Source organism: Larus michahellis, chromosome 4 (assembly GCF_964199755.1).
Source record: "Larus michahellis chromosome 4, bLarMic1.1, whole genome shotgun sequence".
Lineage (NCBI taxonomy): Eukaryota > Metazoa > Chordata > Aves > Charadriiformes > Laridae > Larus > Larus michahellis.
This window is the reverse complement of record NC_133899.1, coordinates 85,042,556-85,062,072: the sequence shown is the minus strand read 5'-3', so window position 1 is coordinate 85,062,072 and position 19,517 is coordinate 85,042,556. Positions and strand designations below refer to the sequence as shown.

General features: G+C 38.3%; 2 protein-coding genes across 2 annotated transcripts in view; one reads left to right on the top strand and one right to left on the bottom strand.

The window, feature by feature from the left end:
* CSTF3 (cleavage stimulation factor subunit 3) overlaps window positions 1-12,484 on the bottom strand; it is a 50,450-nt gene extending 37,966 nt beyond the window's left edge. The window contains exons 1-3 of the mRNA XM_074586189.1: window positions 12,255-12,484; window positions 3,526-3,627; window positions 3,301-3,396 (exon numbers count right to left, since the gene is read on the bottom strand). Coding sequence (XP_074442290.1) covers window positions 3,301-3,396; window positions 3,526-3,627; window positions 12,255-12,284 — 228 coding nt within the window. The 5' untranslated portion in view covers window positions 12,285-12,484. The remainder of the gene's footprint in view (window positions 1-3,300; window positions 3,397-3,525; window positions 3,628-12,254) is intronic.
* A 125-nt stretch (window positions 12,485-12,609) lies between these two features.
* HIPK3 (homeodomain interacting protein kinase 3) overlaps window positions 12,610-19,517 on the top strand; it is a 114,848-nt gene continuing 107,940 nt past the window's right edge. Inside the window, exon 1 of the mRNA XM_074586186.1 lies at window positions 12,610-13,327. The gene's annotated coding sequence lies outside the window, so the exon portion shown is untranslated. The remainder of the gene's footprint in view (window positions 13,328-19,517) is intronic.

Sequence of the window (19,517 nt, the reverse complement as noted above, 5' to 3'; positions counted from 1 at the left end):
TATGTCCTGCAACTGCTTCTTTGAATGTCGGAAGAAATAAGAACCAGTGTGAGAATGAAAATGTTTTGACCAATTCAAACTTTAATAGCAGAGTTCCCATTAACAAACTGTCAAAGCTCTTCCCAGTTAATCTCCATGTTCTACCGGCTACCAAATCAGTCATAACAGGGAGACCAGAGCATACAAAATCAGTGCTTGGCACATGGAAACGTGAAGTATCCAGTTACTTCAGCACAGTCTGTGTATCAATAGCAGTAAGTTAGATGATACACTAAGCGCTGCGCACTGCTTTGGACTATCTTCCAATAGGGAACGAAGTCATACACGAAAAGGAAAACAGTCAGTGAGCTGAACAAATGCTGTCGTAAAAACAAGAGGTAATCACAGCAGTAAGGCCTGCACTTAAAAGTTATACATTATAAACTGAACCGGCATATGCAGGGAAACAGTTTTTGTTCATATAAACAATGATTTCTACTTGAAGATTGGAAGTGACTAAGAAGAACACATTTCTCAAGTTAGGGAAAGGGAAATTTAAGGATTTCTAACAATTTTACAAAGAATACAGCTGTTAAAGGGCTCATTCCTTTTTTGTAAGGCCGTAATCGTAACCCTCACCCTAGCTCATCTTCCAATAATAGACCACCACTATGTAATAATATTCAGCTCCAATTTATGTCGTTCAGAGGACAAAATTCTCTAGTGAAAGACAACCTGCCAGAAAACAACCCCCACTTTCCTCTCCCTTTTTGTCTTTCTGTGATGCCAAGAGAAAATGTTACCATGTTAAAGAGGAAAGTAATATGCTTGTTTTGACATCAGGAAAAACACAGCTGACAGATGACTGAAGATTCAGCAATTTTCACATTTAAATACTGAGGCAGTGCAAGTGGATCAAAAGCAATGCTAAACAAAGATTCACCACAGGTTTACTTTCCCAACTCAAGGCTGGAAAGATCTATACTTCTGAACTATCCAAGAGAAACTTTCTAACAGGAGGAGACTACAAGGATTTCCAAGGAAAAAAGATTTTGGAAAATACCTTCCCTATATTCCTTGTACATCTTAAGGCTGCAATAAAAGAAGCCTCAAAACAATTCCTCTATCTCAGTAGCCTTCAAAAATAATTGAAATCTTAACTTATATTCAAACACACTGATAAAAGATCATTTGAGAAAACATTTCACTTTTAATTTACTTCCGGATGGGACTATACATATGATATCCAACTTAAAACAACACTGACAACAGTGCCCAATTGTGTGAATATATTTTTTAGAGATAAATTTGGAAATAAGAAGTTATTTCAGCTGATAGCTATAAATGTTTACATATATTAAAAAAAAAAAAAAAGGGCAGAGATAAGCATGTTGCTTTTTAGTTAATTGGTCACTATGTTTTGAGTGAAGGTACTGGAACCAGGAAAGAAAAGTTGAAAATTTAAGTCATAACTGGGATTTTTAAAATTTGCCTATTAAAATGAGAGATAAATTTCTAAAAAGTAACTCCTCATGTTTCTTTCAAATATAACCCTTTTCAAGTGTAACCTCTACCAGAACTCTACAGTTCATGTTTTTCCATTGTTTAGAATAACAGAATCGTATTTCCATTTCTCTTATATTTGAAGAATAGTTATAGGCAGACGCACACACACACACACACGTGAAGAACTAGTGATCTTTATGCCAATTCTTTCCTTCTCGAATTTACCTTGTGTTACCTGGTTACCATACCTGCTGGGTAGAAGCTGATCTTCCTTCCTTGAAGAAGCATGTAAAAAATTATACCCTAGATTGTTTTAAGCTTGACCACTGTTAATGTTGCTAAATACTATTAGATTACAAATTAGTTAAAAGGTATTAAGGGAGGTAATGTTTGTCAGTTCATCTCTGAACGTGGTTCAAGACAAGAAGCCTCAGACAAGAGGCTTTACACTGATAATACTACTTTCTGCTGAAAGATCTATAATGTAGTACAGGCTGAGGTGGTCTTATTCAACTCTTAAATCTGAGGCATGGGAAAGATATGGGTTTTAAATAACGACAGAAATCAGCTAACTTAATGTGATCATCAAGCTAGATTAAATTCTAAAGGCTAGATCACGTAGGAAACATTACGGGGTACAAGGGGCTAATGGATTTGGCTCCTTTTCCCAAAAGGAAAAATACGCATCTGTATGTGTTAGTGCATTCACAATCTCCCACATATGTCCATTCACCAACATTCCAACTACTACTACAAACTACTGGAAAGAAAACAGTGAAAATTCTACAATATTTGATTAGGTAATACTAAATTTCGGTTGCAGTATTTTGCACTATAACATCTTACTATAAACTGCAATATAAAATTTTCTGTTAGATTCCCATGATCCCAATTTTATTTAATAATCTTCAAAATTTACTGCCAGAACACATTTGGATACGTAATTTAATGTAAAATAAGATATAGTAAATATATAATGCAGTTTTGCCACTCAGATTGTTGCTTAGCAATTTTCACATAAAATGGAAAAAAAAATTTAGCTATCTCATTTCTCACCTACAGAACACAGGTCCCCACCCCTATAGTTTAACATGTAGAAGATTTGTCTCAAGGAAAATGTGCAGCTAGAAAATGCCCACAAAAAGTATGTGTATTAGTATTAAATATCAGCTAAAGAAAATTAAAAAAAAACACCACACCAAAACTCAGATTATACAGTGCATGTCATTAAAGACTGTTTAAACGATCAATGCACTTAGCAGGAAGTTTTATATAGTTATGTGTAAACAATCACAAATTTGTCAGGATTTTTAGAAGCTAATGAGTTGTGCTAATGCATTTTCCCAGCATTTTCATTCCAGAAATCAGCTTCCATCCCACACCCTCCCTGAAAACCCTGTTCACAGAAACACTCAATTCCCTAAGAAAGCAAAAAAATTAAGATTCAAACATTCACAGAAAGTCATTCAAGTAAGTTTGCACGTATAAATAAAAAAAAAAGTCCTCTAAATAAATGACACGGGAGGCAATAAATTGACACGACAAGTAAATAAAAGGCTAAAGCACTCCAATACCATTGAAACGGTTTTAATGTTGTTGCAATTCCATAATGCAACAATCATCAAGTCATAAAAGACCCAATACTTTAGAATTCATTTTAATCACTCCTTTGCACCTATTTTACAAAATAAAGGCAAGGCATATTTAAAATCCCCCTTTCCCTAGATATTATGTGCCTATCTTATTTATGCTTATGAAAGTGTAAACTTAAACTCCTATTAAATGTTATATAAGAAAAAATGTAAAAATATTAACCTCTGCTTCAATGTACAGTTTCCAGAATCTGCCAGAACTGGGGAACTGGGCAACAAGGCGTTCATAGGTCTTCCGTGCTTTGTCTATAGGTTGATTCTAAAAATTGAAAATCAAAACAGCATTTACAATATTATGATTTATGTAAATGAATATGCTGATTTTACTCCAGAACCAAATAGTGTGAGTGGACCATAGATAAGGAAATGTAATCCTATGTCACTAAACCTGTGCCTCTCGAATGAGAATGCTCCAAGCGTCAAGGTCATATGGATTTTCTTCTAGTTTCTTTTCAGCTTTCTTCACTTTTTCTGGGACATATTCAGCAGCCTGGAAAAATTAAAAATAAGACATAAGAAATCACAAGTAGAGTTTGAAAAGTTCTGTCCCAGCTACAAAGTCACACCAAAGACAACATTCTGACAATGTAACATTCCAGATCTCGGTTTTTGTGCTGGAGTTACTACACTGTAGTTTCATCTGGAAAACAAGTTGTCCCAGTAAGATAATGCACTCTCACCACAACAAGTTCTACATATTTGATGATCCAGCAAAAAGCAAGACAAAATTGACTGCTTCTGAAACACTACAACAAATTTGAGTTTGTCACAAAATTTATTGCACTGTGAATTTTAAACAGTGTTACTAACCTGAAACTTTTAAGATGTAAAAAGTAAATTCAGACCGATTTTTCTATTACAGATAGATTTCAGCCAAACAAATCCAGGTCACTGCATGAGTCATTCTGTATACGCATTTCCAAGACAGTAAGTATTTCGTATTAGAAGTTACAGATTCAACAAGAAAGCTAGAAGATGACAGTTCTAGCAGCAACATATACATGTTATCCAAACACAATTAATCAATCTAATCTGTCAGTTAGTATATTTTATTAGTATATTCTTACAGTTGCCTTCCTGTAGCTTTGGCACTAAATACCTTAAATTGCCTTTTTTTTTTTTCTTTTTTACACTCAGATATTCATATTGGAGTTTAAAAACTTTTTTTGATACTAAAAGCTTTACTAAATTGAACATTAACTTGTTAACAGTCACTATTATAGTATAGCTTTAAGTGTTCTTTTAAAGACTTGTGGAAATACCTTACTTCACGGTGTCCACAATTTCTTTTCCTAGATTTAACACTGTTAGCAAAGTAGATGAAAAAAAATTACAATCTGATGATCATATCAGACAAGCCTTAAAATACATGCTTGTTACAACCCTAAATGATATGAAGCTCTTTATTAAGCATGAAATATTGTTCTGACCTGTACTCCAAACAACTTATTTACTAACTTTCCAAACTTGACTCATTTTCAGGCAGATGTTAGCAGTTCCAAATCACACGATCAAGTAAATTCTTGCCTTCATGAGATGTAACGATAATTACCTGTAAATTATTACTACAAGACCTTTCTTGTGAAATTTTACAATTATCTACATAATTACTGTTAAAATACATGTTTCTATATTGTATAGCGCAGTGTGACTGATTTACTGTACAGAAAACTCTATAAAACCCTGTCAATTGCTACAAGAGTATTTCAAGGAAGTAATACTAATTCTTAATATTAGATCTAGGTCAATACATAGCTCTGAAGATGAAAGACAGTAAACAGGACAGAGAGAACCGATACTCCTGTCTATCAAAGGTGCCATCACACACTTACAAAGGGAAACAGAAAGTAACTAGACACTACAGAGGTATGACTTCCAGTAAAATTAACAGGCAGCACTATTGTGCATCACTATTGCACATCACTATTGCACATCGCTCCTGAAGGAAAGCAGATATTGCAAGAATACAAATCCAAGGTATTATTAATTGATTTTGCTGGAAGACCATTTACAATGGCATTATATGAAGACAAGCTGACAGTGAAGTACTGCACAAAACAGTGACTTAAAAAAAGAAAAGAAAAAGCTGGGGCTAGGAAATGCAGCAAGCCTGAGTTACTTAGGACCACTAACCATATTTTCAGGAGTGCTCTGCTCCTTTGCTTTTGTTGCCCTCCTGCTTTTGTTGCTTATGTTATGCATTGCAATTCAACTTGATCACTTAAAGCTACAATATTGTTGAATATTTTTCAGCACTACCAGTTTTTGCGTCAGTCCTACTAGCAGGATATAATTCAAGGCATATCCCTTAAAAGATTTTAAAATTAAATTTACTTATAAAATGGACAAATGATCAAAAATGTTGCAGAACTGTTAAACTGACATATAATAGCAGCCATGCATGAAAGGGAAAAGGAAAAAAAAATCTGTAGGAGGGGCTTTATAGAAGTTTAAAGACCATTATTCTTTTTGATTCAGTCTGAGTCATTCTTAACATGCATTTCTCAGTGCAAAACAGCGTAGCTCAAAAGGCAAGTACCATGTCCTACAGCAAATTAAATTATAAAAGTAATTTGATTAAAAAAAAAATTAGTAGCTCAAAGTTGTCAACTCAGAAGTAGTAAATTTATAAATTTACATATGAATATTTTTTCATCACTAAATCCATGAAATTTCTGACTGTATAATACTGCATATTATAGTTCAACTGATAGATGGTTAACATGCAAAACACAGTATGAAATGAACTAGTGGTTTTATTTCTTCCAAAATGACATGCATAAACATATTTCAGCTTATAGAAGACAGCACCGAAGCTGAAATTTCCAAAGTTTAAAGACTATTTATGTAAGTTTTCTCTACAGATCACCCAAAGTTGAAATGTTTTTATTCAATAAAGCACTACTTCAAATTTGCCCAAATCAGTGGTAAGCATTGTTTCTCTTTATATTCCATCTCAGTGAAATCTACTTGTCTCAAATATTCAATCAAGCATATAATTATTCTGCATTCAGTTAGATAGAAATGCCTATCAGGAGTACTATTAATGTCAGCTACAATGAAAAAAACCAACCCCACCCTACAAAAACAACTGAAGCATTTACTGAAGCACAGAGTCCTGCACTGTTAGTAGTGACTTTCAAACAGGAAGAAAAAGACTGGGCCACTGAAACACACCTCAACTATTTTAGTAGTAGTTCAGTTGTGTTATCTCAAACCTTTCCACATGACACACAAAACTCAGCTGACATTGCAGTGAAACAGTTAAGGCTTCCAGGAATTTGATTTCACCTTTACAGATAACAGGGCAATAAACTCAAAGGTTGATATAAGTTAAGCTGATGGAAAAACCAGATGCTGATAAGATGCATAAACATAGCAATCCTACATGAATTTTGTATGTTTGATACAGGACTCCTAATCTGTGTATGATGCATAATAAAATGTTCATTCTTTTATTGAAAAAAATGAAAGACTGATTTCCTAAATTAGCAAATATTCACTTAGCAGCAGCAGATAAAGTTCTCCATGCAGTTATATGAGACAAAAATTACAGAAGCTCTACAGATTTGAAAATAACTATATCATCAGGGTTTTAAACAGGACTGCTTGGAATTTCTTATGGCATATGTAAGAAAACACTCAACCTCTTAAGGCCAGTGAGTACTCCCTCTCCTGTCCCTACCCATCTCCAGGATGGATAAAAGCCATCCACATTTCAGAGAGGCACATGACACTGCAGGCAAATCAGTGTCCTGGTTCTATCTGAGTGAAAATAATGCTTCATTACCTTGCACCTTTACAAATAATCGCTCCTAATAACTTGGAGAAATCCACACTTAGGATTTCCAGTCTGGACCATTTTGCCAGAATTAGGTGTGTACGCAAAGATGCCTTCAATTACACATCAAATCTGTGAGGACTAACATCTAACGCAAGCACACAGTGAAAGGGAACAAGGAGCTTGACTTTTAACCTAGCTCAACTATAGCCAGAAAGATATTTGATCCCAGTTATGAAAACTGCACATTAACTGCACTCTGTGCTTAGATCTGCCATTATCAATGGCATGTGGCTTTTGATTCTGTATTTTTCATTGTACTGCTTGTACAACTGCCAATATCCAAAACTGTGAATACTTAATTCTTGGGTGTTTGTTTGCTGCCATGATCCTATCCCTAGTTAAGCATTTTCAGTCCTTCCCCCTGGTTAAGAGAGGCACTTGAGTCAATCTCATCCTGTAACAACCCAGTTCAGGGAGTTAAATCAGCACAAAAGTAATTGTATTAGAAAAGGGAGTAACCTTCTAATGGTTCAGTTCCCTGATTTCAGGATCGGATGTGATGCAGAATAAACAATGCAAAACCATACAGGACTTCAGCGGTCCCAAGTTAGATCAGCTTAAACTACCATAAAACTGCAGCCAATCATACAGATATCGGCTTTTCATTTTTCTTTAATGCCTGAAAAAGAAATAAATTCTGCAAAGAACTGTTGCATACAAATCTGAAAAATACTTTTTCCCCCTCTGCTTTTGATAATTGTTCTCAGTATACCTCAGTATACCCACGTAATTGGGCTCCTGTCCCACAAACAATCCTCTGAAGGTCACAGAATTATTTTAGCACTTAAGGTTCCACGACCACAAGTATCTGTATTACTACCACCTAGTCTGATTCACAGCTTCCCTTTTATTATTTATACACAGATAAATAGCAATAGGTTTTTAGTTTCACAGATACTCCAAGCGTGTAAGAAAATACCTAGCCAAACACCTCTTTCAACTATTTGCACCACCTAATGCATCCAATTGCTTAAAGCATCCTCCTGTTTCCACAAAAGGATCTTCTGCAGTGAAAATGAAATGTATTTAAACAGCTGTTCCACCTGTGAAGTGGCCAGTTTAAGATGCTTTAAAACCACCACTAATTATGAAATGAGAACTTCTACAAACAAGACATATAGAGAGTTATACACAAAAAGACAGTCATTTTAATGGCTAGCTCAGTCAAATTTGTTCAACATCCAAAAGGAGTTTTATGTCCATTAAGACACAAGCTACTGTTTGGTGGTTTTGGCTGGCTGTTGCACAGTTTAGCATAGCCTGGACTGTAATGGACCCAACGAATGTAATTTCAAATATATTAACATGCAACTTAACAAGCATTGTTAGTTGTTCAGCTAGGTTAATTTACAGGTTTAACTAGCCTAGGGTTTTTTTCTTAAAGTTTAGTTATAGTTGTATGCGCACAGAACAAGTTTTAAAATCCTTTCTTCCGTAACACATGCCTTCACTACACTATAGTTATACCTTATCAATCCTTGCACTTTCTTAAACTACAGTTAACTACAATAGCATTTACTATTGCATTTAGAATTCAGAAACTTACACCATGTACTATATCAAACAGGCACATGGCATGAATGAGAGGAAGGAGTAGGAAGGGGCAAAAAAAAAAAAGTAAGAAACCAGAAATGACTGCTAAAAGATTAGAAGGCAACTAATGCAGGAGTAGAACAAAATTTGCATCAAGTCTTCAGACAAAATTGATGCCTGGCAATTACATACTTACTAAGTGGATAAGAAAAAGTGGTTCTGCCATGGTAGAAAGAGGCAGAGAGCACAACTAATTTAGGTCTTGCTAGAGAGTACATGAAACAACAACCACACAACTGAAATGAAACTAGATGTGTACATTAAGGTACAGAAAAATGTGAAGACATACATAGGTGCAATTGTGTATGCTCTGTAACTGACACATGAAGAGACTGGGATGAGCTGGTCAGGGAATTTTCTGGCAAACCCTGGCAGATGTAGCCTTTCGGTCTACAAATGTGGATTTCTATGATATCGACTGGGCTAAGTGTTTGGTATTCTAAAAAATGACCTTGGAAATTCTGGTTTGTTTAACATCGTGTATGCTTTGCCAGGAGTATGGCAGAGACCTAACAGATTTTAATTCCTGACATCACTAAAATGGTTCTGCAGAAATTAATTTGGGTCCAGCATAGTTAACACAGTGTAAGAATTTTAAATATACTGCAATAGTGGTGGCAACATCACATTTCTGTGCCCCTCTGCCCCAGTCCGTTCTACAATAACGATGCAAGGAGGAGACAATCTACATAACATACTTTAGGCTCCTGCTATACACACTAAAGCACCCTAACAATGCCTGAAACTAAGCTCAGTCTAAAGGCAGAAAAGCCACATTTCAGTTGCACTGCACCTGATAGAATAAAGCCTCCTAAACCCCAGCTGAGTCTTTAACCTTACAATACCTTTACTCTCCTACCCTCCCCACATCAGCATTCCACTCTCTGTTCCTCCTTCCCGCGCTACCACAATTTCATACTTGCTAGAGACAGAATGGCAATTTGTTATTCACCTGGTTGCTTTTGGAAGTCCCCTCCAAACTCTCAGATCTGGGAAGCAAGATGCAGACGCCTCTCAGTGTCAGTCAGAGCTACCAATTTTGATTTGTCAAAGATCTTTAACATCTGCATCATACACTACCATGTACACATCTTATGCACAATGTAGATGCAAATTAACTGTACAGTCACACCTTTATATTGATCTCTGTGACTGTCAATGAAAATGGCACCCAAAAACTCAGAAGCTGGTCATGGAAGCAGTAGATGAAACCTGAAACAGGAAAGCCAGACACAACCCAAGCTTCAGCTTCCTACAGAAAGGAACATTTATAGCCATAAGAATATAGCACATGCAAAGTCAGAGAGCCCTTCAAATAGCACTAGATTACAATATATAGCAGCTGCAGTGTGGGGAAGGGAGCAAGCCACAACTGCCCCATTCACAATGCTCTGTTGTTCCTTCTTCCACAGAGACACAGTGAATTTAGGTATACCATGTTCTGTAAGACCACACTGAAACTGGCATTAACACATAGTTAAGGTACACCTCCCTCACTACGCAACTGGGTGAGTGGTAGCCTACAGTGCAGAAAACTTCATGGTAGTATTGCTAAAGACATTGCTATCAAATTATGGCCTGCCTTAACATTAGGACTAAGAAACAGAAGTCTGCCAAGGTAAGAAAAAAAATTTGTAAATGATAAGTCACTGAAACTGAAGCAAACTGATGGAACAGAGGTAACTGACCATAGCAAAATTAGAGTCTTCTAGGAAATCAGAATCCAGAGGCCTTCATAAAGATGGAGTAGGAAAAAAAATAATCCAACCCAACCTATAAAACAGTTGTGTTTTTTAATATTTTTATTTTAACTGCACACAACATGAAAACAGTAATCACAATGGGTAAAAAGGATGAACCTTAATATGGATCAAAAAAACAAAACCAAGCCATACGTTAAACTACATGCTTTATACAGGCAACAAATAATGATTTGCAGTTTTTTGAATGCTAAAACTCTCTGTGATATGGTATCACGATATTAAAGTTGTTACTTTCCAGAACAGCTTTTATTTCAGTATACAGACAATAACTCCACCTTTTGCATATTAAATTCTCCCTTACAAAAGAAAATACAACCTTGTTAAAAGAGTTTTTAAGTTAAATAGTAACATATTCCAAGCTATAGAAACAAACACACTACTTTAACTAGCAGTTTAATTATGCAATTAAACATCAATGTAATCTTTTAAAAAATACATGGACTGGGTAAGCTTAAATGTGAGATATATTACACACCAGGATTATAAAAATTTTATTGTAGCATATTCCTACTTCTTTTTAGCCACCTACCTAGCGATAAAGTAAATATTCTTTAGAATCTCTTGATAAAATGTACTACAAATATACTTATTAACCTGACCAGCTTTGAGCATACAGGCTGGTAATTCATAGAATATTTTCCTAATGAGACAGAAACTGGGTATTTAACACTCTGAGCACTTGTCTTTCCTACACCCCCAGAATTAGTGATCTTACAAAGAGTTTATACACCACCCTTTCAGAGTACAGGCCCAGACACACAGAAACATAACCTGTTTTGTAAAGATAATGACATTCTACAAAGAAAAGCTTCTTAAGGGAGCACTAAGTCATAAGTTTAATTTTAAGCATTTTTGAAGGCTACACTGGCCACTAAGGCATACCACAATGTTATCAATCACTCCTCCCTCAGTCACGAACTTTCACTGTCACTGCTCCAATTGATACCGATTTTAAACATAGCCCTAACTATTAAAAAGACCTGTTTAGAGAAATCATGTCAGTAAGTGCAAGATAGCTCATGGTAATAGCAGATTTTAAAAGGTGACATACAACACTGATTGCACCTGCCTAGAAAATAATAAGTTATGATAAATATGTATTTTAGTATAATTAAAGAAACCCAAGCCAAAACTAACTGAAACAGTAGTTATTCCCCCCCAACAGCAAGAATGCTGTATCATAAAGATTCTAAGATTCTTTATTAAATAAACATATTTTTATTGTTTCTAATTTAAAGGTGTTTTAATAATGTCCTATTCCGGAGGGACACAATCTTATACATTAAGCGCACACGTTCACACAAAACACTGGAAATATATCAATGTAAACAGCTTATCCAGATTTCAGTTTTCTTCTGGAGTGCGTGTACTCAACGACCACGAGTAAATGAGATCGGGAAAGCGAAACTCACTGAACCGTCTATTGTCCGCCTCGACCTGAATTAAAGTTTGCTTACCAGAAACGCGAAGGCCGAGAAAGGCATATTTTTCGGAGCATTACCGGTTTGACCGAAGGCGGGCGCTGGGAGCGGCTCCGCGCACCCCCTTACCCCGGCGCAACGCCTCGCTGACGGAACAAACCCGAGTTCCTCAAAATGGGTGTGTGCGGTGGGGGAGGGGAGCCCTTCGCCGACCGCGCCGCCGAGGAGACCGGTAAGGCGTACGAGGGGCACGGGAAGAGGCGAAGGCCGCGCTCCCGCACCCCGGCCGGGCTCCCCTTAGCACCCCCAGGCCGGCCCGCGCCGCGGCCGATAGCCCAACGGCGGCTGCAGGCGCCGGCCGGCCCCATACCCCGCTCCTCCCGCCGAGGCCTACACCACGCGGCCACACTAAGCCAACATCGGGCCCACCCCACCATCTCTAGCCCCCCCACTATTCCCCTCAGGCCTGCGACCTCACCCCCCTCCTCCCGCTCACCTGGTCGCCGGCAGCTCCCTCTCCAGACATGGCGTGTTAAAACAGGGCTAGGGCACAGAGCCCCTGGACAGATTAAAAAAAAAAAAAAACAACCCTTTTTAAAAAGCGCCCGGCGCTGGCGCTGCCGCCGCCGCGGGCAGCTCCCCCGGCCGCACCAGCCGGAGCTCCAGCAGCGTTACCAACAAAATGGCGGCGCAGCGGCTGCGGCCCGGCTTTCCGCGAGGGCGGGGGAGGAGCTGCGCGCGCCGCGCGAGGGATGCCGGGAAAAGGCGGGGGCGGTGCTTTGAGCGGCCGCTGTGTGGCGTGGGGGAGAGAGCGGCAGGAAGTGCGTCACGGCAGCGCGCGGGGCGGAAGCGGTCACTGCGCGCGTCCCCACGGGAAGAGCCTGAGGGAGACGACGGCGGGGCCCGGGCCCCCTTTCCTGGCGTTGTAGGGGGCAGGCCCGTCTCCCACCGGCTACTGCCGCCGCACAGGGCCACGGCGACGCTGCCAGTGGGGCGCTCCCTGGAGGACGGGCGCGTGGGGCCCCGGGCGCCACAATAGTTGTGGTCATGGCGCCCGTAAGGGTCGCAGTGTGGGCGTTTTTTCCCTTTGGCCGGTCGCTGTGTCCCGGCCGACTGCTTGTTGTTGAGGCTCTGAAGGACGTTGGGCAGAAAGTAGAAGGTTTTTGGTGACTTCTAGCCCTGGCCCTGTGGGCTCGTCATGGGCTGTTACATTACTGAAGCGTTGCCTCTTGAACAGTCACTTTTTTGCAGTAAGCCATCTACAGTAGCATCAGCAATGTCTGCTAGGAGTGCATCTATCTCTTTCACCTCACGAGAGCTGTTGTTGATCAAGGAGGCAAGTTCAAAAGACAGGCTAAGAGGTCCTTGTCTCAAAAGACCTCAAGGACACAGGAAGCAGCTTCCCCTAAAGCTACCTAATTTTATTTGCGAAGTAATCACCAGTCTGTCTGCAGGAGAAGGGCTTTGAATCGGCTACTGCAGAGAAACTCCTATATGAAACAAACTCATTGAAGGAGGCTTGGCAGATACCAAGGCAAAAGCTGACTTAGCTGCCTTCACAACAGCAGCGTAAGTGTTCTTAAAATTGTATAATACAGTCATATTTATGCAGAAATACTTAAAGTAACTTGATACCAGCACTCCATGGGTTCCTTTACGCTTCATCTTCCAGAAGTCACATTCGTAAACCACAGTACTGTGTATAAAGAAGACATTAGAAAAACACAATACATAACCTTCTTAAGCTTGACTCCTACAAAAAAAGAGGGAGCCAGTCATAAATGCTTATTTGACCATCTGTGGAATAACATTTTTCTTCTCAGTATTGAAGAATTTTGATTCTGTTACTCTTCAGAAGTGAAATACAGACATGCCTATCAATCTGTCTTGATAAATAAGCTGTCCTCCGATTTCTTAGAGAATAGTGATTTTATGATACCAGACTAATTTGTTGTTTCTTGTAGGCTATTTCTTCCATGTCACAACAGATTTAATTTTGAAAACATTTAATACATAAATACAGTTTATTTAAAAAAAAATTGCATTTCAAATTCATCAATGTAATGTTTTTCCATTTCCCATGTATGAATCAATTCTTTATAATTAACCGCTTAAAACAATGCTGGTGAAACTTCCAATTAGTAATATGAGTTATTCTTAGGTCTACAGGACCTGTTTTAGTTCTTTGTGTTTTTTTTTCAAGTATGTAGTTTTAGCTGTTTGTGGTTTTGGGATTGCCTTATTCAGTTTCATAAAATGATAAAGGTGTTTTTGAATGATGACGAGACCTAGGACATCTTGCTTGTCTCATAGAACAAGTCAGTAAAGAGCAAAATGAGGAATGCCTAATGTCATTTAGACTTTTGCTCTTTCTCTCCTACAGCCCCTCACCCCACATAATAAAATAACGTACTATCTCTTAAACTGGTGTTGCTTTTGATTTCTCTAATTCCATGCATAGAACAGACCTCAGGCAAAATCCCAGCTGTCAGGCAAAATTCCCTTTCTGTCAAGTGTTGCTGTGATAGTTTGCATGAACTGCAGCTCTAATACATGGTATTAACTCTGTAACGTGTTAGTTGGAGAAAATTAAAAGGTAATATATGGAAAGAAAATTAAATTTTAAGTTCGTATTGATATCTTGTATCTTACCAGTTAAGCCCTAATAGTTCGACTTGTTTTGCAGTTAAATGTGAACTTCGTCACAACTGTGTGATAATGAAGATGTTTATATTTTAGCATGAATCTCACATGAGGCAGTATTATGTACAAAACCTGTGTGTAAATGATAGGTTATGTTTCAAAGTAACTTTGAAGATGTTTCCTTCTCTTAAATTTAGAGTTTAGATGTAACAGTGTTAACCCAAGTTTTGCCTCACTGTAATTTAAATTTGGGCCTCATAAAAGTCTACTGGGTTGAGTTCAGTAGTGTGAGTTTGTGTTGGTTGACCCATTTAACAGGCTGATTTGTAGCTTTCTGGCTGACGGTGAGAGGGCAAATAATGGGGATGCAGCAGTTAAGCTTACAACTACTTAGCTGCTAATTTCTTCTGCATAGCTGTAATGTTTTAAAACGTGGCTGTTTCTTCCCTTCCTTCTCAAGCTGCGTCATCTCGAGTGGAGTAGCTCAAGGCTTCTAGCCCAAGGTAACTAGAGCAGTGAAGACATGATTACAGGCCTGTCTGCTTGGGATGGCTGCACTTTAATTTTCAGATGGTTTGTGATATCAAAGCAACAGGACATTGCTAATATGTATTATGCTGTAGTGATTCATGCTTAGTTCCGTAATTGACACGAAATTTAATGGCAAGCTATGAGTTAACAAGTAAGCTATTGTGGATTATAGTGCTCTGTGAGTGTTGCAGAAATTGAAAATGAATCTGAAACTGAACATGAATTGAAGACCTATACCTACAGTTCAGTGGTACTTAAATATTTTTCTTGGAAAAAATATACAAAAATTATGTGTCACTTAGGGAAAAACAACTAGAAAAAAATGAGATCTTAAAACAAATAGATGTTGAACCTTAAAGGTTGCCAGGCCAAGATCTTGGCAAACCATAAAGTGGAGCAAACTTGAAAGGAAATGGCGTTCACAGAGTTGGGGCAGTGGTTATCAAATAGAGCTGACTTACATGTCTTCCATGTAATTTTAGCTGCCACAGCAGATTATTTTTTAATACTACTTGTGAAATCACAGGTTTTGTGCAACTCTATAACCATAAAAGCATTGTTCAGAAACTTCTTTTAAAAAGGATTCACTCGCAGATATAATTACGTCTATTCAATGCTAGAGAGAATGTTTACAGCTCTTGGATTTGAACTGCCCTATTAATTTCTATATGTTAATGCTGAATCACAAGCTACGTGAACACAGGTGATGCTGGGGATTGTCCTCCCCACTCATTCATAATATTATTGGAGGCTGTGGGCTCTGTCACCCCTCCTCTAAGTTGGATTTCAGCATACATAGAGTGAAGACATGTTGACCTGAAAACTGACAGACCCTGTCTTACTATTGGCAAGGATGATGGTGGGCCCTGTCGTTTCCTCATCTGAGAGTTCTGGAGTACTTCAGTACCCCTATAGAGCTCATAATCTGTCCTTTTACATTTCTAAATTGACAACAGCATGGGAATTCTGTGCACTAAAATAAGAAGGTAGTCTAAATTTATATTCCCATAGGCCATAATTAAGAATGAAATTCATCTTTGTGCCAAACTGGTTTTGCTCCCCACTTGATGGTTTAGAGTGAGGTGTGTCTCATTAATTGGTTGCATCAATGGCAAAGATGAGGAAGAAAGCAAAACCCAAGCTAACATGCTTTGCTGGGTTTGTTTTCTTGTGCTCTGCATTGGTACTGCTGGGTTTGTTGTGAAGAATGAAGGAAGCAGCTGCAGGGATTTAGGCGGTGAGGAGGAGAGGGCAGTGGTATCCTGTAAGCACCCTTCAGCTGACAGGAATGTCATCGTGTGAAACTATTTGCATTGGTATGTGACTGGTAGGAGCTGTGGCATCAGATCTGTTGCCTGAGTAATATTCTCTGAAATAGGTTTCATTCTGGGTATTTTCTAACTCTGATCCCCATGTCAGGTGCAGCACAGCCCTATAGAGAGCCTTTCTTTGCTCTAAATACATGATGTACAGATGCTGAAGTAGGATATTGGAGCAGTGAGCCACTTGCTTATTACGTGAGACTCAGTCAGACTGATATATGTTCTGTGGGATTTGGAATACGGAAGACCTTAATGTGTCAAAATGATGCAGCCCAGGTATTGAATCTGTTGCTGCTTCTATATTGCCAGATACGGTAGTGGTCTTGTTTATCATCGGTAGTTGAGGAGATGTCTTATTTTGTTCTAATTCTGCTTTTTTTTCTAGTTCACGGCTTTTGTTGTCATCTTTCCCATTTGACTACTGTAGGCAGTCTGCACAAGAAAGGCATGGGAGGCATACACTGTGCATGTGTTATTCCAGGCACCAGTATCTGAGATGCTCATGATTATCTTCCCAGTAGAGGTCTACGATATGGAAAGTGGAGAGAGGGTCACATGTCATGAAAGGTGTTTAGATTACAGGTGCAGAAAAGTAGGTTATGTCGGCAATAGCAAAGGATGAAATTCCGTGTCCCTTGTTACCCAGTGAATCAGGCTTCATGATCACAGTCTGCTATGAAATTAAAAAGGGAATCAGTGACATGCAGAGGTAAATGCAATCAAAAGAAGTTTCTTTTTTGGAGAATTGAGATAAATTTGACAGATTTTAAAATTAGTTTATTTAAGGAGTGAAACCAATTTAGAAATGTAGTATATGAGCAGAAAACAAAGGTGAATGGATTAGTGAATAACTGGGGTGAATAATGGAAAATAATTGTAGCAGACTGCATAGTTGCAGTAATGTATTTTAATAGCGTAATAAGATGTTAAAATTATGAATTGAATTCTAGCCTCCTCAACGTCAATTAATTTGCTTGAATTGGCTATAATTTAATGCTATTTAACACAGTATTGCCGAGTTTATTTTTTGTAAGCAGCTTTTCAGCTTTCCAAGAAAAGTGTAAATAATCCACATTTATACTGAACAAGCTTTTTAAAGTCTTGCTAGTGTTCTTTCCCAGTGTCAGTAGTTGTTCTCTTTTCTTTCTATAACACTACTTGCTGCTGCAGATCAGTATTAGTATTCATCAACATTTATTTATATTACCTTGTGGATTCTTTGGAAAATTTACCATAATGAAATGAAATCTGAAGATGGATGTCTCTCTCTGTTTAAAACTGTATTTTAATAATGAAACATTAAGCAGTGAAAATAGCGCTGAAAGTTGTTTAAGCCAACAGCTGGATAGCCTTAGAGGTGGGGTTGCATTGTTTTTTTCTTAAGATTTGTGGACAGATATTTATGGGTGTACCGTTTATAGTCTACATACAGTGAGTCCAATATGTCCTGAATGCTTTGGGTGTATAGTAAGTGTGCAGATCAGGTCTCCAGTACGTGCACAGCCAGTCTCGCATGTCCAGCAGACATTTCTATGGCATTCCTGCATGCCTGCCACCAGGCTGCAACAGTGTCCAAGTGTCTGAAAATCAGAGAGAGACTGACATCCTTCAGTGCTGCCTGGACAAAATTTCCAGGCAGAAAAACAGAAGAAATCTAAAAAAACTGAAATTGCAGAACAAAGTTTAAAAAAAACCCAAAACAACCAAACCCAAACCAACCAACCCAAAAAACAACCAACCAAATGAAAAACCAAACCAACAAAAAAACCCTCCAACTGAATAAGGCTATTTGTGTACTGAATTAAAGTGGAGTCCAAAACAAGCCTTGCAGCTAGAGGGATAAAGATGAAATAATGTATACAAATACAGCAGCACAGTTCACTAATGCAGTGTTCTCAAATTTTTGAGTGTTTGACTTCGTAACCTAAGTATTTTTGAAGTAGTTAAAATGCGTTTCATGATCACTACCCTGGCTAGATCTCTTCTTGCGGCCCGTCCCTGTTGCCTGTCACCACTCTGTGTCCCCCGCACTGTGACTCACCCGGGAGGTGGCAGACAAACACCACTCTGGCTCGGCTGGAAGCCCAGCGAGGGGACAAGCAGCACGTACCTGGCGGCCACCCAACAGAGAAAATGGCATGGCAGTAATTTCGGTTTTTTTTATGTCTAGATTACAGGACTTTTTCCTGCCACATTACTGTTTGACATCAGAAGTAGCTTTCTATGAATCTTACTATGAGTCACAGCTTGCAACAATTAATCATTTTTAAAGTATTTTAACTTTATTTTAGAAAAAGTCACGCGCATCCTGGTTTTAAGGGTATTAATACTCGAAGGTAATAATAAGGGCAGAAAGTAGAAACATACGGAAGAAAAATAGAGGCATCAAAGGATGATTGGAAATCAAAGGGCGAACTTGCCAGTATTTAGCATAGCAGTCATCAACAAACAAAAAAAGAGAACAAAGTGAGGTGGGGCGGAACATACTCATTTGTAATTGGGGTTGCATGCTTTTGCATACCAGTATTCCTCTTGTTTTTTTTCTAGTATATGCTTACTCTGGTTGTAAATACGCAGACAAAGCTTTTAAAAGTGTTGATTGCAGTTATTTCTCACGATCAGTGATACAAAATTTAGTGTTAATGGTGATTATCTGATATAATACTGGAATGCTTCCAAAAATGTTAGTGATTAACAGCAAATAAAAATTGACTACTAAGCATAGTGTTGCTTGCACTGAAAATGCCCTCTACCTATCTGAATAATCCAATCAATGTAAGATGAGGGTGTAAAAGTAAGTTTATATAAGACATTAGATGCTATTCATTTTCATAATATATTGGAATACATAAACTCAGAACATCACAGGTTTCCACCTCAGGCTGTTTTGGGTAGAACTCTTGTTTTCTTTAATACAAGTTGTCCACAAATGAGGAAGTTCACCCTGCTGACATAAATCCTACCTATTCAAGCGCTGTGTTTGTGCAGCCTAGAGAAACAGGAAAGGTGGAACTGGCCAACCAGTCCACCTGTAATGGGGGTGGGGAGGTTGCTATGCAACTATAGTATTTGATGTTTTACTTGAAAGCTCAGCTCCAGGAAACAAGGGTTTACATAAGAATCAATCAATCTTTCTTTCTTCTAAGTTAGTTGCCTTCTGTTACGAAACAAAGCTTGTTTGTATGATCCCAGTACATCGCAAACTCTCAGAAACCTAGAAGCAATGTGAAAGAAACCAAAGTTTAGGGTTGTTTTAATCTCCT